Raw genomic sequence first — 27,093 nt, 5'->3', positions numbered from 1 at the left:
AACTGCTCGGACGTCCCTCGGGGAGATGGAGCAGTATATAAATAACATTTTATTATTTTATTGTTATTATTATGTGTTAGTGGCTTGGGCATGTGTAGCATCCCATAAACACATGGTTGTACTTTTTTGACCATGGCATAATGTCTGCATATAAAAGTGGCATGGGGTGTAATACCATCTGCAGGTGTGCATCCTCTCTGTGTGTATATATGTGCAGTGCAAATTATAAACTATCTATTTCACATTTGTTTGAACATTCATTTATGCAATGTTGTAGTTCACTAAAGTGCAATACTTGCAGTTACTCACTCTGTGCATCAGGTTGCATTGTGGACCCTTGCTGTAAAATGTTGGCCTTCTTTATTAATGACTTAGATGAAGGGCTAGAAGGCACAATCATCAAGTTTGCAGACAACACCAAATTGGGAGGGTGAGCCAATACTCCAGAGGACAGGAACAGAATTCAAAATGATCGTAACGGATTAGAGAAATGAATGGCCAAAACTAAGACAATGAAGTTCAACAGGGACAAATGCAAGATACTCCACTTAGGCAGAAAAAAGGAAATTGAAAGATACAGAATGGGGGACGCCTGGCTCGAGAGCAGTACGTGTGAAAAAGATCTTGGGATCCTTGTGGACAACAAGTTAAACATAAGCCAACAATGTGATGCAGCGGCAAAAAAAAAAAAAAAATCCAATGGGATTTTGGCCTGCATCAATAGGAGTCTAGTGTCTAGATCCAGGGAAGTTATTTTCCCCCCTCTATTCTGCCTTGATTAGACCACATCTGGAAATACTGGAGGGCGACTAAAATGATCAAGGGTCTGGAGAACAAGCCCTATGAGGAGCGCCTCAAAGAGCTGGCATGTTTAGCCTGAAGAAGAGAAAGCTGAGAGGAGACATGATAACCTTGTATTAATATGTGAGGGGAAGTCTGAAGAAGAAAAGGCTGAGAGGAGAGCTGGGTGGGTATGTTTAGCCTGAAGAAGAGAAGGCTGAGACGAGACATGATAGCCATGTATAAATATGTGAGAGGAAGTCATAGGGAGGAGGGAACAGACTTGTTTTCTTTTGCCCTGGAGACTAGGACGTGGAACAATGGCTTCAAACTACAAGAAAGGAGATTCCATCTGAACATTAGGAACAATATCCTAACTGTGAGAGCCATTCAGCAGTGGAACTCTCTGCCCCAGAGTGTGGTGGAGGCTCCTTCTTTGGAGGCTTTTAAACAGAGGCTGGATGGCCATCTGTTGGGAGTGCTTTGAATGCAATTTTCTTGGCAGAATGGGGTTGGACTGGATGGCCCACGAGGTCTCTTCCAGCTCTATGATTCTATCATTCTATGTAGCAATTTACTTACAAGTTTCCTAATGTTACTCTCTCATTGTGTTGAACAAGGGTTTGGGTGAGGAAGCCTCAGGCCCCTTCTACACTGCCATATGATCCGGATTATCAAAGCAGATGATCCACATTGTCTGCTTTGAACTGGATTATATGCCAGATAATCCAGTAATTTGGATTTTATATGGCATTTTATATAGCTTTTCCATCCATGAGTCGGAGTTCTGAAATGTGATAAAGTCTCCTTGTCTGGAGGCTTTTAAGCAGGGGCTTTATTTATCATGTCATCCGCAACCAGAACATTGTATTACATTTCTAACAGAACAAAACAAACAAACATTTAAAAAAACACAGATTTTGCAAACTTGGTAGTGGATTAAATGTCCTTTGGCCAGTATCTGGCCACTTGGAGTGCCTCTGGTGTTGCCACAAGGAGGTCCTCCATTGTGCATGTGGCAGGGCTCAGGTTGCATTGCAGCAGGTGGTCAGTGGTTTGCTCTTCTCCACACTTGCATGTTGTGGATGCCACCCTGTAGCCCCATTTCTTAAGATTGGCTCTGCAGAGCCAAGCAGGGGCTGAATGGTCATCTGTCAGGAGTGCTTTGATTGTATTTTCCTGCATGAAAGAGGGTTGGATTGGATGCCCTTTGGGGTCTCTTTCATCACTATGGTTCTGTGATGGGGCCTGAGGTTGAAAAGATGTGGAAGGTGATGCGGAAAGGCTGCCTGGGTTTGCTTGAGCAGAGAGATTTTGTCCTCCAAAACCAAAATATTAGACCTTGAAAGGAGAGCAGGTTGTCAAGTTTGGTCGCTGCCTACTCCTCTCATCCGCTTTCTTAGCACGAAGCCCCAGCAAATTGCCTGTCCTCCTTCTCTGATTTGTGGGCAGGCTAGGAAGGATGCTATTTTGTGCTCTGATTTGGAATGGGCTTATTCCATCCTTCGGAAGTTGGTAGCCTGGGCACCCTGCAGAGATGGATAAGGGGAGATCCCTTTAGGGTCTCGCCTCCTGAACCGCCGGCTGTTTTGGGCCGCGACTAAAGGGTTGCCTTTGAGGTCAAGCCTTGTTTGCAAATGGTTTCCCGGGGAAACCGGGGAACGGTCCTCCTCGCTTGCTGCGGCATCTTCCGAACAGCATCTTGTCTTTAGACAGAGCAATAGAGAGGGAGTCTGTGGTGTTTTTGGGGGGGAGAGAAAAGGGAAGAAAAGGGGGGCACCGGAAACAATGTGGAGGCAAAAGGCGCCGGAGGGATTGTAACATCGCAGGGCGAACAATCCCGGAGAATGAAGAAGCACACCGCAAGAGTGGCACCGGTAGAACCGCTCTGTCTTTCCACATTAAATTCACCTAGATCAGACGGTAAATGTCTTTTTCTTTCCCTCCTCCTATATATATATGTCTTCCTTCAGGAAGGGAATTGCCTTCCATCTTATTCTATTTTGTCCTGAAACTATAATTACAATTTTTTTAAATGAGAGGGGTAGGGAAGGGGAGAGCTCCATCCTTATGTTACCAAAAGGGTCATTTGTTGAAAGGCATTGGCTGTGTTTCGGAGACTTTTTATTTCTTTTGTTTTCCTTTGCAGTCTCAAAATGTCTGGCTTTTACCTGGTACCGAATAACTGCTTCTGGAGAGGGAGGGAGGGGAGGAAAGGAGACGAACCTCAGGAGGAGAAAAGTTGTCCATCTCTCTAATTTTGGGTTGCCGGTGTGATCAAAAGCTATCTCTTTTTGACCGGGATCTTATCGCCTTGATCTCCTTGCACTGCAAAGTCATTAATTCTCTCTCTGTGTGTCCGGGTTTGAAAGGCTGCATTACCTTGTGGCACGCTGCAAAGATTACCTGTCTATCCAAAAGAGCTCAGGGGTTAAAACAGCAAAATCAAGACAATTGTGTTGTGGAGAGAAGGATGTTTTCCTCAGACGGCATGTCTGCGTGACTTCCGCACGGTCTGGAATGTGAAGTCAGGTGTAGGCTTTTAAATTGTGGCTCACCTTGCAACCTGGGCGCAATCTGAGAGTCATCTAAGGTGTATCCTAATGTTAGCATGTTGCTTCTTCTCCATCCATCATTATTACTAGTAAGCTTTGTATTTCTCTGATGGATGGGGAAATGCTTGGCATTTGGGTTGTAATTTGACTGACCATAGAATCATAGAGTTGGAAGAGACTTCGTGAGCCATCCAGTCCAACCCCATTCTGCCAAGAAGCAGGAAAATCACATTCAAAGCACCCCAACAGATGGCCATCCAGCCTCTGCTTAAAAGCCTCCAAAGAAGGAGCCTCCACCACACTCTGGGCCAGAGAGTTCCACTTCTGAACAGCTCTCACTGTTAGGAAGTTCGTCCTAATGTTTAGGTGGAATTTCCTTTACTGTATTTTGAAGTCATTGTTCAATTGTGTCCTAGTCTCCTGGGCAGCAAAAAACAAGCCTGTTCCCTCCTCCCTATGACTTCCCCTCACCTATTTCTGCATAGCCCTCATCATGTCTCCTCTCAGCCTTCTTTTCTGCAGGCTAAATATGCCCAGGTTTTTAAGCCACTCCTCATAGAGCTTGTTCTCCAGACTCTTGATCCTTTGAGTCACCCTCATCCGGACACATTCCAGTTTTTCAGCATCTCCCTTCAATTGCGGTGTCCGGAATTGACACAGTGTGATTCCAGGTGAGGTCTGACCAAGGCAAAATAGAGGGGTAGCAATTGTCAAGGTTGTAGCCTGGAGACCCAGGATCTAGGATATGGAGCAATGAGTTCAAATTGGAAGAAAAGAGATTCCACCTAAACATTAGGAAGAACTTCCTGTCTGTAAGAGCTGTTTAGCAGTGGAATATGCTGCCTCAGAGTGTGGTGGAGTCTCCTTTGCTGGAGGTTTTTAAGCAAAGTCTGAATGGCCATCTGTCAGGAGTGCTTTGATTGTGTTTTTCTGTATGACAGGGGATGCTCTGAGTGACTATTGTGGTCCTTTCCAACTCTATTATTCTATGATTCTGTGATCAGGGTGGGAGCCCCCGGTGGTACAGTGGGTTAAAGTGCTGAGCTGCTGAACTTGCTGACTGAAAGGTTAGAGGTTTGAATCCAGGGAGCAGGGTGAGCTCCAGTTGTTAGCTGCAGCTTTTGCCAACCTAGCACTTTGAAAACATGTAAATGCAATTCAATCAGTGGAAGGTGAAGATGGTGGTGCTGGCACCCCTCCTGGCGCTGTTCTACTCCGTGCCGGGGATCTGCCACTGGCTCACCCATCCGCACTACCCGCTCTCGCTCCTGCTTTGGGTGGCCTTCCTTCTGGTGTGGAAAGTGCCACCGCTATGCCATGGGCTGCCCTTCCAGTGCGAACCCATGCAACTTTGGGTTGTTGTAGGTTCTGTGTCTCCTCTGAAGAGGAGACACAGAATCCTAGAGTTGGAAGAGACCTCATGGGCCATCCTAGAGTTGGAAGAGACCTCATGGGCCATCCAAGAAGCAGGAATATTGCATTCAAAGCACCCCTGACAAATGGCCATCCAGCCTTTAAAGCCTCCAAAGAAGGAGCCTCCACCACACTCCGGGGCAGAGAGCTTCACTGCTGAACAGCTCTCACTGTCAGGAAGTTCTTCCTCATGTTCAGATGGAATCTCCTTTCTTGTAGTTTGAAGCCATTGTTCCGTGTCCTAGTCTCCAGGGGAGCAGAAAACAAGCTTTCTCCCTCCTCCCTGTAACTTCCCCTCATATATTTATCCATGGCTATCATATCTCCTCTTAGCCTTCTCTTCTTCAGGCTAAACATGCCCAGCTCCTTAAGCCACTCCTCATAGGGCTTGTTCTCCAGACCCTTGATCATTTAGTCGCCCTCCTCTGGACACATTCCAGCTTGTCAATATCTCTCTTGAATTGTGGTGCCCAGAATTGGACACAATGTTCCAGGTGTGGTCTAACCAAAGCAGAATAGAGGGGTAGCATGACTTCCCTAGATCTAGACACTATGCTCCTATTGATGCAGGCCAAAATCCCATTGGCTTTTTTTGCCGCCACATCACATTGTTGGCTCATGTTTAACTTGTTGTCCACAAGGACTCCAAGATCTTTTTTATATGTATTGCTCTTGAGCCAGGCATTGTCCCCCATTCTTGGAGGCATCTATGGACAGTGCTAGCTCTTTGGCTTAGAAATGGAGATGAGCACCGCCACCAGAGTCAGTCACAACTAGAGTTAATGTCAAGGGGAAACCTTTACCTTTATGATTATGGTGATCTTGATATGACACATCACCCAGATATGTGAGATAAACAGGAGACACAAGGCAGCTTGATGAAACACTGGCTTCTAAATGCATTCTATAACAAATTCTGCAAAGTATGTTTGCCAATATCTGCCTCGTCCTTAAAACTGTTGTGTACAGTGCTACTTGCTGTTTCTTCAGCTGAGAGATTGTTCAGCAGACTGGAAAATGTATTAAAAACATGGCAAAAGAAGCACAACTAGTCAAGAGCGACTTAAATTCATCTTGCACTTATGCGCATCCAAAATGATTTAGCTAAGCAAGCTGATCTCATTGAAGTTGTTGGCAAATATGCACCGATCAAGCAAGGAAGAATTCTTTGAAATCACATTTGAGATTTGAAATCACACTTGATCTTTCATGCAGGAAATTCATAAATCTATCATCCTATATATACTCCCTTCTTCATAGAATCCTAGAGTTGGAAGAGACCTCATGGGCCATCCAGTCCAATCCCTTTCTGCCAAGAAGCAGGAAAATCAACTTCAAAGCATCCCCAACAGATGGCCATCCAGCCTCTGTTTAAAAGCCTCCAAAGAAGGAGCCTCCGCCAAACTCTGGGGCAGAGAGTTCCACTGCTGAACAGCTCTCAAAATTTGGGACCTCACCCCAAAAATTTTGGAAAATGCTAAGAAATCAGATCATGAATTATTGAGAAGTTTCACAGCTTGAAAATATAATCTTCATGAAATTCAGATATGGCTGTTGTTTTGACAAAAAATTCTGCACAAAGAAGCCATTGAAATACACGAGCATGTCGACAAATTTCAACAGAAAGGAGGAAACCATGAAAATGAACAAAATCTGGCTACCAGTATTAAAAAACTCTAAAATTACAACAGCACAACAACAGAGAGGAAACAAACAAGGACATCTAATCACCTCTCAACAAAAGTTTGCTCCAGGCACTGTCAGGCCATTATATGCTAATCAAGGTGGTCAGTTGAAACATTCACACCTAGCTCCAACAGACAAGAGTCCTTTGTCCCAATCTGGTCATTCCCTGAAAGATACAAATGGAAGACCGATTAAGAAAACTGATTGAGAACTGTATTGTCGAAAGGCTTTCATGGCCGGAATCACTGGGTTGTTGTAGGTTTTTCCGGGCTATATGGCCATGTTCTAGAGGCATTTTCTCCTGACGTTTCGCCTGCATCTATGGCAAGCATCCCCAGAGGTAGTGAGGTCTGTTGGAACTAGAAAAAAGGGTTTATATATCTGTGGAATGACCAGGATGCATGGAACAGTTACTCCCCGTAGAGATGTTCAATGTATTGTCAAAGGCTTTCATGGCCGGCATCACTGGGTTGTTGTAGGGGAGAAACTGTTCTAAGCACCCTGGTCATTCCACAGATATATAAACCCAATTTTCCTAGTTCCAACATCCCTCACTACTTTTGAGGATGCTTGCCATAGATGCAGGCGAAACGTCAGGAGAGAATGCCTCTAGACCATGGCCATATAGCCCGAAAAAACCTACAACAACCCATTCTGCACAAAACTTTGTATATTTGTGTGCAAAAACCACAGGAAACAGTTTCTTCTGTGCAGGAAACAATATTTTTGTGCACAATGCTACCACCGCACAATATATTTTTCATATTTGTGTGAATTTTGCACAGAATAGGTGCCGAACTGCGAATAGTTTTCAGAAAAGGTGCAGTTTTCTTAAAAGGATTTCTCACAGCGGTATAAAAATGGTTCAGATGAGTCATTGCTCCCTTCAAGGATAAAATTAGCTAAGAAACACATTCCTACAAAGGATTAAGTAATCCGTAACATAATTTTCAAAAGACGGAGGTCAAAAGTGAGATGTCCAAGGGAGCTTGAATGCAAGGTGAGAGAAAGAAACACTGGGTGAGTCCTAAATATAACCGGCGCTTGGAAGTAATGCTTTAAGAATCATGTAGCTCATTGCTTTTTCCTTTATACCAACGAAGCGCGACATCATTACTTTTAGAGATTCAATCAGAATGAAATAAGCTTCGGAGAGGTTCTTTTGCATAATGAATGATGTTTTTTCATAATGGAGGAATTATTAGTTTGGGGAGTTTTTGGAGAGCTGGGGCATTTTATGGGGAGGCTTCTCCTTGCAAAGAAGATGGAGACATGTTAACTTATTATCTTACTTAATAATCACACATGACAACTGAAAATCAATGGCTAATGGGTAGATGCTGCTTTTAACTGTAATCGTTCCAAGACCTTGGTTTGGCCTTTTGTCTTGACTTAGCAACGTAATTATTATATGCACTTAGGAGAGCCTCGTTTATTTTTGGATTGGAGCTACACTACCAAATACGGTGTGCCCTCACCTATTGCGGGGGTTCTGGTCCAGGAACCCTCGCGATAAGTGAAAAACTGTGATGTAGGGACACTATACTGTATATGTGCATCTATATGCGGCCACTTGCTCAGCTGGTTCGAGGTTTTGGGCTGGAGTGTTACCAGTACGCTGATGACACTCAGCTGGTGCTGAAGATGGAAGGCCGACCGGACTCTGTACCCGATTGTTTCCATCAGTGCCTCGAGGCCATTACTGGATGGCTGCGTGCCAGCAGGTTGAGGGTGAATCCAGAAAAGACGGAGATCCTATGGCTGGGTTGACCGGGCAGTGGGGACATCCATCTGCCCACCCTGGATGGCGAGGCACTACTCCCGTCATCATTGGTCAAGAGTCTGGGAGTCCTTTTGGACCCGCTGCTGACGATGGAGGCCCAGGTCTCCGCCGTTAGCAGAACCGCCTTCTTTCATGTGTGGCAGGCTAGACGGCTGGCCCCCTCCCTCTCCAGGGATGACCTAGCTACGGTGATCCAGGCCACGGTCATCTCAAGACTGGACTACTGTAACGCCCTCTACATTGGCCTTCATAGAATCATAGAATCAAAGAGTTGGAAGAGACCTCATGGGCCATCCAGTCCAACCCCCTGCCACGAAGCAGGAATATTGCATTCAAATCACCCCTGACAGATGGCCATCCAGCCTCTGCTTAAAAGCTTCCAAAGAGGGAGCCTCCACCACACTCCGGGGCAGAGAGTTCCACTGCTGAACGGCTCTCACAGTCAGGAAGTTCTTCCTAATGTTCAGATGGAATCTCCTCTCTTGTAGTTTGAAGCCATTGTTCCGCGTCCTAGTCTCCAAGGAAGCAGAAAACAAGCTTGCTCCCTCCTCCCTGTGGCTTCCTCTCACAGGGAGGAGGGAGCAAGCTTGTTTTCTGCTTGTTTTCCTCTGTCAGTAATCCGGAAGCTCAAGCTGGTACAAAACGCAGCTACTCGGCTTCTTGCGGGAACTCCGATGAGATGCCACATAACACCAATCTTACTGCGGCTGCATTGGTTACCAATTGAGCACCGGATCACTTTCAAAGTGATGGTACTCACCTTGAAGGCCTTGCATGGTCTGGGGCTGATGTATCTGAGGGACTGCCTCACCCCCTACCAACCCCAGAGATCCCTCCATTCTGAGAACCAAGATCTAATGGAAGTCCCCAGTGTCAAGACCTTGCGTCTAACAGCAACCAGATGCAGAGCCTTCACAGCAGTGGCGCCATCACTCTGGAATACTCTGCCTCTTGAAGTCCGTGCCTTGCGGGACTTATCAGCTTTCCGCAGGGCATGTAAGACATATCTGTTTCGACAGGCTTTTCATGTTTGATAGCGTTGTTTTTAAATTGTTTTAAATTGCTTTTAAATTTTGTTAGATTTTAGCTATTCTTGTAAGCCGCTCCGAGCCCCAGGGGAGTGGCGGCATATAAGTTTAAATAAAAAATAAATAAAAAATAAATATATACAGTATAGCTCCACCCACTCCTCTCTCCCCCTCCTCTCTCTCTCTCTCTTCCCTCCTCTCTTCCCCTCCCTCCCTTCCCCTCCCTTTCCGGAGCCACCCTTCTCCCTCCCTCGTTACTTCCCCACTGGCATGGGGCTTTCACCTGGTCACCCAAGATAGAGCGACTGGGAAGAAACCCTGGTGCAAGCTGCCTTGGTGGCCCTCTTGTACCTGGGTCCTGAATACATCAAATATTAAAACAATACAAACTTGTTGACAAGTTGTTTTTGTTTTGTCTCTCAGACTTGCCTTGTGGGTACAAGGGAGAGAGCCTCAGGAGGACTTGCTTTGAATGGCTTTGAATGCTGTTTCCCTGCTTCTTGGGTTGGACTGGATGGCCCAAGAGGTCTCTTCCAACTCTATAATTCTATAATTTTGGACTGTTTAGATTATTCTCAATGTCTTTAGATTTGCAAATCATTTCATTCGTGTGCTCACTGAAATGCTGCGATATAGGGCAGAATATAAACAAATACTGTAAATTGGAATCATAGAATCATAGAATCAAAGAGTTGGAAGAGACCTCATGGGCCATCCAGTCCAACCCCATTTCGCCAAGAAGCAGGAATATTGCATTCAAACCACCCCTGACAGATGGCCATCCAGCCTCTGCTTAAAAGCTTCCAAAGAAGGAGCCTCCACCACACTCCGGGGCAGAGAGTTCCACTGCTGAACCGCTCTCACAGTCAGGAAATTCTTCCTCGTGTTCAGATGGAATCTCCTCTCTTGTAGTTTGAAGCCATTGTTCCACGTCCTAATCTCCATGGAAGCAACAAACAAGCTTGCTCTTCCCTCCCCCCTGTGGCTTCCTCTCACATATTTATACATGGCTATCATATCCCCTCTCAGCCTTCTCTTCTTCAGGCTAAACATGCCCAGTTCCCTAAGCCGCTCCTCATAGGGCTTGTTCTCCAGACCCTTGATCATTTTAGTCACCCTCCTCTGGACACTTTCCAGCTTGTCAATATCTCTCTTGAATTGTGGTGCCCAGAATTGGACACAATATTCCAGATGTGGTCTAACCAAAACAGAATAGAGGGGTAGCATTACTTCCCTAGATCTAGACACTATGCTCCTATTGATGCAGGCCAAAATCCCAGGATAGGAATACACATAGGAAACAGGAGACAGATTGGCAACTTGTTAGTGACATATGTGTGCTTAAGTTCCTTTATGCATGAAATTGTACCTTTTTTTGGACGTGGCATAAGGCAGGTATTCAATTCAAGGCTGCAGGAGTAGAGCTGAACATGTGATGTTAGTTCATTCTGTGAACTAACATATTTTTTTATCGTGTCAGGCAACTGAACAGTTGTATTACATTTTTGACAGAACATACAAACAAACATACAAAAGACACAGAGTTTGCAAGCTTGGTAATTGATTAGATGTCCTTTGACCAGTACCTGGCCACTTGGAGTGCCTCTGGTGTTGCCGCAAGGAGGTCCTCTATTGTGCATGTAGCAGGGCTCAGGTTGCATTGCAGCAGGTGGTCTGTGGTTTGCTCTTCTCCACACTCGCATGTTGTGCATTCCACTTTGTAGCCCCATTTCTGAAGGTTGGCTCTGCATCTCGTGGTGCCAGAGCGCAGTCTGTTCAGCGCCTTCCAAGTCGCCCAGTTTTCTGTGTACCCAAGGGGGAGTCTCTCATTGGGTATCAGCCATTGATTAAGACTCTGGGTTTGCGCCTGCCACTTTTGGACTCTCGCTTGCTGAGATGTTCCAGTGAGTGTCTCTTAGAAAACTATTTCTTTATTTAAGTCATTGACGTGCTGGCTGATGCCCAAACAAGGGATGAGCTGGAGATGTCTCTGCCTTGGTCCTTTCACTATTGGCTGCTACTTCCCAGTGGATGTCAGGTGGTGTAATACCGGCTAAGCAGTGTAATTTCTCCAGTGGTGTAGGGCGCAGACACCCCGTGATAATGCGATGAACTAACAATGAGCCTGACTGAATAGGAGCTAGCCAATGTACTAAGCCTATAGAGAATAAAGGGTTCAGCACCTTGGTGAGCTCCTTGTAAACTGAGGTTAAACACAAGTGGAATTCAATGTTTTTTGCTAACATATTAGTCCCCAGCCACTGTGGATTGCTGTCTTTGACAACTCAGATCTAGCATGTAAAAGTGGCATTGCATTTGGGAGATGCTCTGGAGTAGCGATATAAAGCTTATTAATAGAAAATTCTCATCCTCAGTCATGAAGGGAGTCTTACATTGAAACCCTGACTGAAATCCTACATCACGGTTGTAGTTGCAACTGCATAATTGTGTATTGTCTCCTGACCTAACCTCCCAAAATTTACCAAAATAGCCAGCAGCTTTACCAAGTGATGCAGGTCTGTTTTGCTGGAAATTGGGATGCTGCTGCATGATATCACAGTTCAAGAGAGATATTGACAAGCTGGAATGTGTCCAGAGGAGGGTGACTAAAATGATCAAGGGTCTGGAGAACAAGCCCTATGAGGAGCGGCTTAAGGAGCTGGGCATGTTTAGCCTGAAGAAGAGAAGGCTGAGAGGAGATATGATAGCCATGTATAAATATGTGAGAGGAAGCCACAGGGAGGAGGGAGCAAGCTTGTTTTCTGCTTCCATGGAGACTAGGATGCAATGGAACAATGGCTTCAAACTACAAGAGAGGAGATTCCATCCGATCATGAGGAAGAACTTCCTGACTGTGAGAGCCGTTCAGCAGTGGAACTCTCTGCCCCGGAGTGTGGTGGAGGCTCCTTCTTTGGAAGCTTTTAAACAGAGGCTGGATGGCCATCTGTCAGGGGTGATTTGAATGCAATATTCCTGCTTCTTGGCAGAATGGGGTTGGACTGGATGGCCCATGAGGTCTCTTCCAACTCTTTGATTCTATGATTCTATATTGCCAACTCGCTTCTGCACTGCGATGAGGAATTGTGATGGGGTCCTGCTTCTGATTGTCACACGGGCAGAAGCAGCTGGAAATGTCATCCTGCTCCAGAATAGGTCTCCCTTTACTTCATGAGGCTGCTGGTCATTGTGGTATTTATTTATTTATCTCCAATACTTCTGCCCTGCCCTTCTCAAACCCCCCCCCCCTGTTGGGTGGGGGGGCTCAGGGCGACTTACAGATCGGCCACAATTTGAAGCCGTAATATAATACAATATACACATATATAACAAGAGTTTAAAACAGTAAAAACATTAAGTTAAAATATGTTAAAACATTGTCATCAACCATATAGCTAATTTCAGTCCGGTTTAACATTCAAGGTGCCGTCATTCAAGGTGCCTGTACGGCTCCAGCCCAGCATACCTGTCCGAACGTATCTCCTTCTATGTCCCACCTCGGAGTTTAAGATCTTCTGGGGAGGCCCTGCTCTTGACCCCACCTCTATCACAAGTGAGATTGGTGGGGACGAGGGACAGGGCCTTCTCAGTGGTGGCCCCTCGCCTGTGGAATTCACTCCCCGGGGAAATTAGGTCATCGACATCCCTCCTTTCCTTCAGAAGGAAGTTGAAAACATGGATATGGGACCAGGCCTTTGGGTAATCTGGCAGACTGATAAGGTAATGACGACCAGAGTTTGAAAAGGGTTATGATAATGCTGAACGGACTTACGGATTTTTAGAACTCGGTGAATGTTAGCCACTAGTTTGGCTTTTCTTTTAGTTGTTATTGTATTAATTGATTGTTTTTAACTATTTGTGATTACTGATGCTATGTATTTTATTTGTTGAATTGTTGGCATCAAATTGTGCCGGTTGTAAGCTGCCCTGAGTTCCCCCTAAGGGGTTGAGAAGGGCGGAGTAGAAGTACTCAAAATAAAATAAATAATAAATAAATGCTTGCTGTCCAAAGGCCTGGTCCCAGAGCCATGATTTATCCTTCTTCCTAAAAGAAAGGAGGGAAGAAGCTGATCTGAACTTTCTGGGGAGCGAATTCCACAGGCGTGGGGCCACCGCCAAAAAGGCCCTGTCCCTCATCCCCGCCAAACGCACTTGAGAGGCTGGCAGGACTGAGAGCAGAGCCTTCCTGGATGATCTTAAGCTATGAGGTGAGACGTAGAGGGAGATATGTTCAGATAGGTAGATTTGGGGGAGCATTTGCAATCATAGCAATAGTTACACAGTTGTGGCATTTGTTTCCAAAAGGTACCAAATAAAAAAAGAAAAGAAAAATGAGTTAAAGGTGGCAGCGCATTGTTCACTCAGAATATAATATTATGTACAGATCAAAACCATCAAAATGTATGAAATTCCTTTGGTATTGAGGTTGGAGAAATGAATTTTATACCAACAGTATGTACATTTTTTATTCCTGCAAGATATGTTCAGATAGATTTCGTACTTTTTGAATAAAACAAAACGTAAATGTAAACATGAGTACCACATTGTTATGAATGTTATAGATCTAGCTTATCCACAACAGTCAGCTTTCTGTATCCTGGGATTCTGCACCCACAGATTGAACCATCTGCAGCTTGAAAAGAAAAATCCAAAAATCAAACTGTGACTCAGTTATTTTCTATGAGGTTCACCATTTCCTTAAATCATTATATAATGGGACATGGACATCCATAGATTTTGGTACTGATGGGGGATATGTTCTGGAATCAAACACCAGAAGATAATATGGTCCCACTGTACTAGTACTAGTCTGGAAGCTAGGCCTACGTGGGGTTGCCTTTGAAGACGGCCCGGAAGCTCCAATTAGTCCAACGCTCGGCAGCCATGATACTAACTGGAGCGGAGCGCAGGGAGCATACAACTCCTCTGCTGCACCAGCTCCACTGGCTGCCGATTTGCTACCGGGCTCAATTCAAAGTGCTGGCGCTGGCCTTTAAAGCCCTAAACGGTTCTGGCCCAACTTACCTATCCGAACATATCTCGGCCTATCAGCCCACCAGGACCCTCAGATCTTCTGGGGAGGCCTTGCTCTCTATCCCGCCTGCTTCACAGGTGCGGCTGGCGGGGACGAGAGACAGGGCCTTTTCTGTGGTGGCCCCGCGGCTTTGGAACGCCCTTCCCATGGAGGTAAGATCAGCCTCCTCATTGATGGTATTCCGGAAAAGACTAAAAACCTGGATGTTCGAGCAGGCGTTCGGTTAACTCAGTGCAATAAGTGTAATGATTGAAGGACTGGCAATTTGGACGACGAAACTGGATCGCGATTTTAGTTAAGAGATGAATTGGATTGTTTATTGATATATGTATTGTGGATTGTGTTTTTATGCTTTTAAACTGTATACTGTTGTTTGTTATAAGTTGTTGTAAACCGCGTTGAGTCGCCGGCTAGGCTGAGAAACGGCGGTATACAAGTATAGCAAATAAATAAATAAATAAATAAATATGAGGAGTGGCTTAAAGAGCTAGGTTGTCTAGGCTGTGGAAGAGAAGATTGAGAGGAGACATAAGAGCTAGGTTTAAATATTTGAAAGGATGTCATATTGGAGACGGAGCAAGCTTGTTTTCTGCTGCTCTGGAGAGTAGGACACAGAACAATGGATTCAAACTACAGGACACAAGAATACTTTCTTCCTAAGTGTCAATCATCTGCACCACTTTGATATTGCGATGGATATTTGGGATTTTGGTGGAGCTTGCAGTTCTGGGAGAAAGTCTAGCAGAGGCAATAGGAGTATAGTGTCCAGATTTTTATTATTATTATTATTATTATTATTATTATTATTATTATTTACAGCTTTTATATTCCGCCCTTCTCACCTCGCAGGGGACTCAGGGCGGATTACAGTGTACACATATATGGCAAACATTCAATGCCAATTTTTGACATACAAACATATACAGACATACACAGAGGCTGTTTAACTTTTTCTGGCCGCCAGGGGAGCTGTCACTTTCATCGTCCATCTGCGACGCTGATGAAGCACTTCCGCATTCCCCGCATGCTTCCCCGCTGGAATGCTTTGCTGGAGTCTTCTTTATGGCCTCATAAATCAGTTAATTTAGCCTCCCCACACTTTAAGGTGGTACCTAATTGTCCTACTTGACAGATGCAACTGTCTTTTGGGTTGCAAAGGTCGACAACAGGCTACACACAATTGGTTGGAAACCCACTCCAACCCGGGCTGGCTTCGAACTCATGACCTTTTGGTCAGAGTGATCTTAATGCAGCTGACACTCAGCCAGCTGCGCCACAATCCCGGTGCAGATCAAGGGAAGTACCGTAATCAAGGGAAGTACCTTCGGGAAGGCAAGATTCCAGCGAGCCTAAAACAGGCTATCATAAAGCCGCTGTTGAAGAAGCCATCACTGGACCCCACTAAATTAGACAACTTTCGGCCTGTTTCCAATCTCCCCTTCTTGGGCAAAGTCATGGAAAGCGTGGTGGCCTCACAACTCCAGGTATTCTTGAGAGACACGGATTATCTGGATCCGGCACAGTCTGGTTTCAGACCGGGGCAGGGTACCGAGACGGTCTTGGTCGCCTTAGTGGATGATCTGCGCCGGGAGCTAGACAGGGGGAGTGTGTCCCTGTTGGTGCTCCTGGACCTCTCAGCGGCCTTCGATACCGTCGACCACGGTATCCTTCTGGGGCGCCTTGCGGAAATGGGTCTTGGAGGCATTGCTTTGCGGTGGCTCCGGTCATTTCTGGAGGGTCGCACCCAGAAAGTGTCATTGGGGGACTCCTGTTCCGCACCACAACCTTTGACTTGTGGGGTGCCACAGGGTTCCATACTGTCCCCCATGCTGTTCAATATCTACATGAAGCCGCTGGGTGAGATCATCCGGAGTTTCGGGGTGCGGTGTCATCTGTACGCAGATGATGTCCAACTCTGTCACTCCTTTCCACCTGCTACTAAGGAGGCTGTCGAGGTCCTGAACCGGTGCCTGGCCGCTGTAACGGTCTGGATGAGGGCGAACAAACTGAAACTAAATCCAGACAAGACAGAGGTACTCCTGGTCAGTCGCAAGGCCGAACGGGGTATAGGGTTACAGCCTGTGCTGGACGGGGTCGCACTCCCCTTGAAGGCGCAGGTTCGCAGCTTGGGTGTGACCCTGGACTCATCGTTGAGCCTGGACCCCCAGGTTTCAGCGGTGACCAGGGGAGCATTTGCACAGCTCAGGCTCGTGCGCCAGCTGCGCCCGTATCTCGGGAAGTCTGACTTGGCCACGGTGGTACACGCTCTTGTCACATCCCGCCTGGACTACTGCAATGCTCTCTACGTGGGGCTGCCCTTGAAGACGGCCCGGAAGCTTCAGCTGGTTCAGCGCGCGGCAGCCATGTTACTAACTGGAGCGGGTGGCAGGGAACACACAACGCCCTTGTTGTCCCAGCTCCACTGGCTGCCGATTTGCTACCGGACCCAATTGAAGGTGCTGGTTTTGGCCTACAAAGCCCTAAACGGTTCCGGCCCAAAATACCTTTCCGACCGCATCTTGGCCTACGAGCCCACGAGGACCTTGAGATGGTCTGGGGAGGCCCTTCTCTCGATCCCGCCTGCCTCACAGGCACGGCTGGCGGGGACGAGGGAGAGGGCCTTCTCGGTGGTGGCCCCCCGGCTGTGGAACACTCTCCCTGCACACATCAGACAGGCGCCTTCCCTCATGTCCTTTCGAAAAAGCCTTAAGACATGGCTGTTCGAGAGGGCATTTAATTAAGTGCTAAACAATACGGTAATGAGAACTGGAATGGAACAAGGAATATGAGACTGGCTATGATTCCACTAAGAGACGAAGCGGATTTTTAGTGTAGTCTGTAATTGTTGTATAGTTTATATGTTGTTGAAACTAGCTTTTTTGTAATTGTCTTTTATGTGTACTGTACACCGCCATGAGTCGCCCTTATGGGCTGAGAATGGCGGTTAATAAGTGCATCAAATAAATAAATAATAAATAAATAGTGCCACTCTTCTGTTTTGGTCAGAGCTCATTAGGAAAAACCTTACCTGTGTCCAGTTGTGGTCCTCACAGTTCAAGAAAGATATTGACAAACTGGAGGGTGACCCAAATGGCCAGTCCTGTAAACTGGGTGCAGTGAGAAATTACGTAGGGAGACGAATATGTTTAGCTTGGCGGAGAGAACAGTAAAAGGTGACATAATAGCTATCTTAAAATATCTGCAAGATGTAATCTAGAAAGTGGAGCAAGTTTGTTTTTTTGCAGTTCCAGAGACTTGAACATGAACTAATGGATTCAAATTATAACCGGTCCTCCACTTTCACAGAACTAAAGGGATGCAAGACTGCTGCAAAAGTGTAATAACTTCAAATACAGGGCAACTCTGTGGTCAGCTTCCAGCTCAAGCTGAACATAGAGTTACCTTGGAGGATCTAACCAGGCATGGGCAAACTTGGGCCCTCCAGGTGTTTTGGACTTCAACTCCCACCATTCCTAACAGCTGGTAGACTGTTAGGAATTGTGGGAGTTGGAGTCCAAAGCACCTGGAGGGCTGAAGTTTGCCCTTGCCTGCTCTAGACTATTTCACTCTCAAACAGCTCTTACCATCACAAAGTTCTTACAAATGTTTAAGTGGAATCTCTTTTCCTGAAGTCTGAATCCATTGCTTCATATAGTAGTCTCTGGAACAGCAGAAAACAATCTTACCCCTTCCTCAATGTGACATCCTTTCAAGTATTTAATCATGGCTCTTGTGTCACCTCTCAACCTTCTTTTCTCTAAGCCAAAGATACCCAGTTCCCTAAGCTGCCTTTCAGAGAGATTTGTGGTTTCCTGTCCCTTGACTGGTAATGGTGGTTACCTATCCTTGGGCTAATGCAATCTTGTCTGTATCATTCTTGGTGCCCAGGTGATGCCCGAACAAAGCAGTAATCCAAATGTGTTTGAACTGCAGCACACACCATTAGTCCTTTATGCTGGCTGGGATTGCAGTTGATAGGTAGGCTGTTAGAAATTGTGGGAGTTGAAGTCCAAAACACTTGGAGGATCCAAATTTGCCTATGAGGTTCCTAGAGATAATAAATTAATCAGATCCAAGAATGAAAATGCACAAAAGCTAAACCTGCAAATGTTGGAGTCAGATCTCACAAGATAGCCATGTATAAATATGTGAGATGAAGTCATAGGGATTAGGGAGCGAACTTGTTTGCAGCTGCCCTGGACACTAGCACACAGAACAATGGCTTCAAACTACAAGAAAGGAGATTTTACCTGAACATTAGGAAGAACTTCCTGACTGTGAGAGCTGTTCAGCAGTGGAACTCCCTCCCCGGAGTGTGGTGGATGCTCCTTCTTTGGAAACTTTTAAACAAAGGCTGGATGGCCATCTGTCAGGGGTGCTTTGAATGCAATTTTCCTGCTTCTTGGCAGAATGGGGTTGGACTGGATGGCCCATGAGGTCTCTTTCAACTCTAGGATTCTATGATTCTATGAAAAGGAACTCCACCTAAACATTGGTTAGAACATCTTGAGTGTCAGAGCTGATTGGGAATGGAATAGACTACTTCTTTGGAGTAGTCTAAGGTTGGATCATTGTCTCTCAGAAGGACTTTACTTGTATGTTGGGCACAAAACTGAAGTAAGCATAGCTTAGTGAACAGAACAGTGCAAGGTGACAATTATTGCTCACCATTCACTCACCAAACAAACTCCTGAAGCTCCTGAGACTTGTGCAACCTCACATCAGGAGATACAGGCTTTTGGGATGTGTGGACCTTTGTGGTGTTCCCAGAAAAGGACCGATAGCTGGTGATGCTGTTACTACAAGACAGTTTAATGGTTTCTGTAGCCAGTCTAGCACTGGCATTTTGGATGTGCGAAACTCTTCAGCTGGAGAGACTTTACTCTCTCTCCTCTCAGGGATCTCAAGGGAGCCACTGCCAGTTGGAGCAAACATTATAGGCCTAAAAGGGGGAAATTATCCGAGGAGGCATAAAGCAGCTTCTGATGCTTCTGATGCATGACAGGAGATGTTTTCTGCCCTCTGTTGCCTTGGCTGCCCCTCATTTGTCTGTACAAACTGCCAAGTGACCCTGGGAGCATTTGGAGAGGCTGCCGGAGAGGGTGGGGAATACATAAAAGCCAAATGACTCTTAGAAGCATCGTCTGGAATGTGCTGTGACGCCTTGTGGTTTGGAGCACATCCTTGCAAGGCCGTGAGATGCGTCGCTCTGAAAGGACACCGTCTTGGGCTTTCCTGGCACCAGCACAATGAAATATTGATGCACTCTTGTTCTCTTAACAGCATGGAAAAACATTTTTGTAAGGTCACCAAATTAGAGGCAATCAAACCTAGAGGCAGATTGATGCCTTCCGTTCATTGCAAAAGGAAATGGAAAGGTGATAGAAACAGAAATGCGAATAAATAACAGGTTGGGCTGTTCTGCAGTGGGTCATCATACTTTTCTCCTCCAAGTTGTTTCTGAGCTGAATTTTGCTGAAGCAACGATATCACCAGCTCTGCCATTTTTAGCACAAGTGCAAACTGTCTTATTCGATTATGCAAAGTCCTTTTGTGGGTCAAGTTTACATTTGTTCCTTCAAAAAGAGAAAGTAAGAAGAAGCACAGGTACTATTTAAAGTACGGTGCCATACTTGATTGAGGTCTTGTTGAGATGTGGACCTGCAAGCAACAACATTGAACTGGGTTAGAGACAGGAAGCTTGATGGTGTCATTGCACATGTGATTGCATAAGAGAAGAGGGATGGATGTTGTGCTCTACAATATCTAGGTCAACTCTGAAAAATGTTTTATGCGTATGCCTTCAAGTCATATTTTGACTTATGGTGGACCCATGAATTTTGTAGGGTTTCCTTGGGCAGTGAACTCTCAGCAGTTCCTTTTGCCAGTTCTTTTCTTTGGAACAGCATCTTCTTTTGCTTCTGCAACATTGTTCTTTGGTACATGAGTTGATACCTTCTTTACCTTTAGATTTTCTATCTGCTTCAGAAAGAGGTCATAATAATGTTGCTCATATGAGCTGGACTATTATTGGACATGTACCACAAGGCTCAGAGCACATTTGCTAAAGTAAGAAGACCATCATCACCATAGAAGATGAGGAAACCTCTGACTGTTCTCATACATGTCTTGAAGTGTTCAAGGGAAGAAAAGACTGAGAATGAAGTTTGGCAAAGACTTATGTGGAAACATGGACTACCGGCATGAATCAAAATGGCCACCAAGAGAAGATCACGGGATGATCTGTTCTCGCTGAACCAACATGGAGCAGTGTCTTGTAATTCTTGCTCCTTCTTGAATAAGAAGGCATGGGCCAATGTGAAATGAGCCAAGGATCAAGGCCACTAGCACTAAACTAATTTCTAAAACATTATATGTTTCTGGGTGATCATTATATCCACAGCAAGTGTTATCTGTCTTGTTGGAAAGGTCATTGGAAATTGCTTGAGTAGGCTATTGTGAAATATATTCTCTTGTTTCCTGGAGCACATGTTCCAAAGTGCTAGTATGCATGGTATATCACCATAATAACAATTGCATGCATTTACAGGAATTCACCTCTGGTGTGCTTCTTTCTTAGTGAGAGGCTAAATGATGGCGCGATTGTTGCAAATGTGGGTCCTGGACCCTGACATGAGCATAATGTGGCACTTTTATTGCTGGAAAGATATTTGATTTCTGCAATATGCATTTTCTGTTCTCCCCTAGTGCTTTTCAGTGACATGTTTTACTTGTAGGTTGACTTTGCAAAAAACAAAACAAAACAAATCCAAAATTGTTCCAGTTGTTTTTGTACACAGCTTAGGAACTTATTTTTTGGTTCCCACAATTCACCAGCCAAGATGGCCATTGGGCTTGGCAAACCAAACATAATGCTGAACAAATATGATCATGTTGTACACAGGATAATCAGGTTACCGTGAAACCTGGTAACAAATGTTGTCCATGTTGGTCAGGAGTTTCTGGGAATGGAAGTCAATGCCAGCTTGTGGTTTTAATGGGTGCATCTACACTATAGAACAGGCATGGGCAAACTTCATCCCCTCCAGTGTTTTGGACTTCAACTCACACAATTCCTAATGGGCAAACTTCAGCCCTCCAGGTGTTTTGGACTTCAATCCCTAACAGCCAGTAAGCTGGCTGGGATTTCTGGGAGTTGAAGTCCAAAACCCCTGGAGAGCTGAAGTTTACCCATGCTTGCTGTAGAAGAACACCACTTCAACTGCCATGGCTCAATGCAATGGAATCATGGGAATTGTAGTTTTGCTTGGTGCTGGTACCACCAAATTACAAATCCTATGAATCCATAGCATGGCATCATTGTAGTTAAACTTGTTTCAAACTTTTTTTTTTGTCGTGTCAGGAGTGACTCCTGGTGTGAGAGAATTGGCCATCTGCAAGGACATTGCCCAGGGGATGCCTGGATGATTTGATGTTTTTGTCATCCTTGTGGGAAGCTTCTCTCATGTCCCCGCATGAGGAGCTGGAGCTGATAGAGGGAGCTCATCCGCCTCTCCCCGGATTCGTACCTGCGACCTGTCAGTCTTTAGTCCTGCCGGCATAGGGGTTTAACCCACTGCACCATCGGGGGCTCCACGGTTTCAAACTGTGTTCGTTCTACAATGTAGATGCAATCCATGCCAGTGGAGTTGTGAATCCACACAGAGTTTTATAAAAAGAGCTCTCCAATGTGTTGAACAGGTTCAGGACCTTGGAGAGCTCCTTCGTAAAACCCAAAGTAGATTGCGTCCATCGCTGATGCGGAAGCCACCAGCTGTCACTGGTTGCAGTCCAAAAATATATCCTGTCCCCCAAATTTTGTATGAACGACAACCCTGCCATCTACATATTCCATCTGCCAGGAGGTTTACCCACCAAACTGATGCAACCTCTTTTTCCTCAGGTGCCTCCCAATCCTCTGTCGTCCGATGCAAGCCAGGCGCCAACTGCCCCGGGGCGCAGCGTGGCATCCGGAGGCAGCTTTCCCCTTTCTCTGCTGCTGAAGATTCTGCTGCTCCCATTCTAGAGCTGCAGAGTCGGAGTCCCTCTGGATTTTGTCGGCACGGCAGAGGAGAGAGGCAGAACAGATCAGGTAGGCTCTCAGGCCAAAGGCTTTCCAGTATGCTTCCTAATGCAGCACAGGACCCCCTTGAAAGTGAAAAACTGTAAATAAAGAAACTTCCTGGAAACACTTCTGTAGGTATTTCTAGATCTTTCAGCATGATTTTCTAAGCCGCTAATGCTGAAGGCTGGACCTAGAGATTCCTAGAGAGAGCATTTTGAATCACATCCATGAATCATCAAATCTGCAAATGTGGAGGGATGGTTTCCTGTGTTGTGATAGCCATTTTGTGTTGGGATAGCCATTTTATGATTTGACCTTTCCTCTGTTTTGGAGGTGGAGTTTTCATGGGCAGCAAGGATGAATGTGTAAATTTTTTTAATTTTTTTTTTTTGGTCGTGTCAGGAGCGACTTGACAAACTGCAAGTCACTTCTGGTGTGAGAGAATTGGCCATCTGCAAGGACATTGCCCAGGGGACGCCCGGATGATTTGATGTTTTTATCATCCTTGTGGGAGGCTCCTCTCATGTCCCCGCATGGGGAGCTGGAGCTGATAGAGGGAGCTCATCCGCCTCTCCCCAGATTCAAACCTGCGACCTGTCGGTCTTCAGTCCTGCTAACCCACTGCACCACCGGGGGCTCCAATGGGTAAAATAATTGGGTTGTTGTCTTGCATAAGTGTTCATGGTGAGGGAATTGTATTCAGATGATCAGCATGGCTCCAAAGACCTTCAATAGATGACCCAGTCCTTCCACTGTTAGTCACTTATTAGAAGCACTGGATGGGGGTGTTTCTGTAATTGGTTAAGCGAACAAACCCAGAGGGTGATTCTCCCCAGTGCGTCCTCTTCACCCTGGAAAGAAGTGATGAGTGGAGTGCCATCAGCAGGGTTCCCTCCTGGGCTTGGTCCTGCTCAGGATCTTCAATAATGACTTAGGTGAAGGCTTAGAAGGCATGACCATCAAGTTTGCAGGCGACACCAAATTGGGAGGGAGAGCCAGTACTCCAGAAGACAGGAGCATAATGCAAAATTATCTTAACAGATTAGAGAGATGGGCCAAAACTAACAAAATGAAGTTCAACAGGGACAAATACAAGATACTCCACTTAGGCAGAAAAAATGAAATGCAAAGAGACAAAATGGGGAGGATACCTGGCTCGAGAGCAGTACGTGTGAAAAAGATCTTGGAGTCCTCGTGGACAACAAGTTAAACATGAGCCAACAAAGTGATGTGGTGGCAAAAAAGTCAACAGGATTTTGGCCTGCATCACTATGAATCTAGTGTCTAGATCCAGGGAAGTCATTCTCCCCATGCTCTATTCTGCCTTGGTTAGACCACACCTGGAATACTGTGTCCAATTCTGGGCACCACAATTGAAAAGAGATGTTGACAAGCTGGAATGTGTCCAGAGGAGGGTAACTAAAATGATCAAGGGTCTGGAGAACAAGCCCTATGAAGAGTGGCTTAAACTGGGCATGTTTAGTCTGAAGAAGAGAAAACTGAGAGGAGACATGATGAGGGCCATGAATAAATATATGAGAGGAAGTCCTAGGGGGGAGGGAGCAAGCTTGTTTTCTGCTGTCTTGGAGACTAGGACGTGGAACAATGGTTTCAAACTACAAGAAAGGAGATTCCATCTGAACATTAGGAAGAACTTCCTGACTGTGAGAGCCATTCAGCAGTGGAACTCTCTGCCCCGGAGTGTGGTGGAGGCTCCTTCTTTGGAGGCTTTTAAACAGAGGTTGGATGGCCATCTGTCAGGGTGCTTTGAACGCGATTTTCCTGCTTCTTGGCAGCAGGGTTTGGACTGGATGGCCCATGAGGTCTCTTCCAACTCTAGGATTCTATGATTCTAAGAATACATCTTTGAGTCAGGGTTTTTTCACCCATGGAAATACTTCTGTAGGGACTTCTAGATCTTCCAGCATGATTTTCTGAGCAGCTTATGCTGAAAGCTGGTCACCAAACCACACTGGAGGACCTAGAGATTCCTAGAGAGAAAATTTTGAGTCACATCCATGAATAATCAAATCTGCATATGTGGAGGGATGACAGTAATGGTTTCTTGTGTTGTGGTAGCCATTTTGTGATATGTTCTTTCCTCTGTTGTGGAGATTTTGAGTAAAATGGTTGGGTTGTTGTCTTGCATAGATTTTCATGGTGAGCTCATTGTATTCGGGAGATCAACATGGCTCCAAAGACCTTCTATGGATGACCCAGTCCTTCCACTGTTAGTCACTTATTAGAAGACATCTTTGAGTCAGGTTGGATCTTGTGAAGCTCCACAAATCAGCTTGGCTCAGTCGTGCCAAAAGCATAATTCCTTTTCATCTCATTCAAACTACGAAGAAAAGTGGAAGAACAGAGAACACTGGTAGAAGAAGCTAAAGGAACACTCGTCTTTGATATTCAGACAAGGTCAAATCCGGTTCACCGGGATCACATTAAAGAAGGCGTAAAGGTGTTTCTTCAAATGTGGCTTCCACCCTCTTTTCCCTGTGAAAGTGATAAGTGGTGCCAAACTTGAAGAAATTGGATTCCTTCCCTTCCCTCTGTTTTCTGTAGACTTCAAGGGAGATCATCTCTAAATTGTGGATGGGAGGAGAGCAGGCCAAATGGAAACAATGAACAACATCATTGTAGTGTAGATTAAGATTCATTTATCCCCAGGAAGAATCCATGAAATTTGCAATTAGATAACCAAATGCCCCTCAGATCAGCACAGGAAGATCCCTGTAGCATGAAACCATAGTTCCTCCAGTGTAAATTTGACCATATGGTCTCTCTAGAGCAATCTTTCTCAACCTTCCTAATGCCACGACCCCTTAATACAGTTCCTCATGTTGTGGTGACCCCCAACTATAAAATTATTTTCGTTGCTACTTCATAACTCTAATCTTGCTAATGTAGTAAGTTTGGAAATAAAGATAAAACGTTTTAAATATAACCACAAACCTTTATTTTGGTTAAGAAAATACTGGGTATATTGATGAATTTGTTTCATTTTTGTACTTAAAATAGTTTTGAAATTGAGCTTTATGTCCAACATCTGAATGCATCCAAATTACCCCTATATTTGCTTTTAGTGTAAGCATAAGCTAAAAGGCCTGATTCACAGAAGTCATTCTGGCTGATGAACTTGGAGAGTTTTATTACCTAAGTGTATTGCCATACATTTTGTTCTATTCACATTTTTCAAAGCTTTTTTGTGCTGTCTAATACCGGTATAGTAGACGCACACTGATTCAAACATACTGTCCAGCCCATCAGGTAATTAATTAGAAATACTTATGAATTTGGAGAGATAGACTATCCAACCAGTGGACATTCAATTTCCAGAATGCTAAAGATTTTCCAGAATCTTGGTCCAGTATTCTATGTCAGTTTTGTATAATGCCAAGTTTTTAACTTTCTTTGTGGTTTTTCTATACATTATAACTGTATTCTCAATTCGCTTCTGATACGATAAATAAAAATAAAATCCTACATCAAGAAGATAAAATTACAATTTTACACTTGTTGAATAATGTGACTGTTGTACATAATACTGCACAGGGAAATGCAAAGTGCATAATTGCAGTGTGCAGTGCATGGTGTGTAATGTACACCTGCATGTGGAAAGCACAATGGCACCATGTGCAATGGTACTTCATGGGAAACTCTGCTTTGGCAGCCTTCAGCAGAGTACAGGCTTCTGCATCAGACCGAAATGCGCCAGCTGCTTTCAGTGGGGAATTCATGCATGCGTAAGTCGCTAAGAAGATGCCAACCTCCGTGTGATCATTCGCTAACAGCTCCTTCTCTTGGGCACCCCTTTGCTTTATTGTTGTTCCAGAACTTGATCAAGGCCAATGATGAATTACTTGAAGCTTGGAGTTCTTTCACAATGTTGTCTCCGCATATTCCAGCCTTATATCTGTAGCAAACACTTCTTCTGTACATTTCCTTTAAGAAGCCACAGGGAGGAGGGAGCAAGCTTGTTTTCTGCTTCCTTGGAGACTAGGACGCGGAACAATGGCTTCAAACTACAAGAGAGGAGATTCCATCTGAACATTAGGAAGAACTTCCTGACTGTGAGAGCCGTTCAGCAGTGGAACTCTCTGCCCCGGAGTGTGGTGGAGGCTCCTTCTTTGGAAGCTTTTAAGCAGAGGCTGGATGGCCATTTGTCAGGGGTGATTTGAGTGCAATATTCCTGCTTCTTGGCAGAATGGGGTTGGACTGGATGGCCCATGAGGTCTCTTCCAACTCTTTGATTCTATGATTCTATGATTCTAGTCCAGCTCTCAGACCACTAAGCTTTCCAACAGCAACACTCTGGATGGGCCAAAGTATGGTCAAAATGAAAGAATAGTAATAATAATATAATAATAACTTTATTTTGTACCCTGCCTCCATCTCCCCGAAGGGAGTCGGGGCAGCTTACATTGATACAGAATTGGAGGAATATGGCCCATAGTTTCCTCTGAAAAATTAACATACAACATAAGATTAGTATTGTAGCTCAGTAGCCACAACAGCTATGGGTTGATGGGTTCACTGATTTTTCAGATTCAGAAGGGATTGTGGGATTTCCTGGGATTCAAAGTGATACCGGCCAAAGGAATGAAATTGCCTCAGATAGTGATGCAGGCCAACAGGATGCAACTGCCTCAGACAGTGCTGAGCTCCAAGGTCAGTTACAGGAGCCAGAAACAACATCATTAGATAAGGGATCAAGTGAAGATGAATGAACAGAAAACTCTCAAAGGAAA

At 45.1% G+C, this 27,093-nt stretch overlaps 1 protein-coding gene across 4 annotated transcripts in view; it reads left to right on the top strand.

Moving 5' to 3' along the window:
- Positions 1-27,093, top strand: part of SLC35F4 (solute carrier family 35 member F4) — a 226,586-nt gene that overhangs the window by 169,328 nt on the left and 30,165 nt on the right. For 2 of the 4 annotated variants that reach the window (XM_060753594.2, XM_067463093.1), the window contains exon 2: positions 22,181-22,369. The exons of 1 other annotated variant lie outside the window; for it this stretch is intronic. In XM_060753594.2, coding sequence (XP_060609577.1) covers positions 22,181-22,369 — 189 coding nt within the window. Of the gene's footprint in view, positions 1-2,164; positions 2,704-22,180; positions 22,370-27,093 lie in introns of those variants that run through there. One more of the 4 variants, XM_060753602.2, reaches the window with a different exon arrangement.

This window comes from Anolis sagrei, chromosome 1 (assembly GCF_037176765.1).
Source record: "Anolis sagrei isolate rAnoSag1 chromosome 1, rAnoSag1.mat, whole genome shotgun sequence".
Classification (NCBI taxonomy): domain Eukaryota; kingdom Metazoa; phylum Chordata; class Lepidosauria; order Squamata; family Dactyloidae; genus Anolis; species Anolis sagrei.
This window is presented reverse-complemented; position numbering and strand designations above follow the sequence as displayed.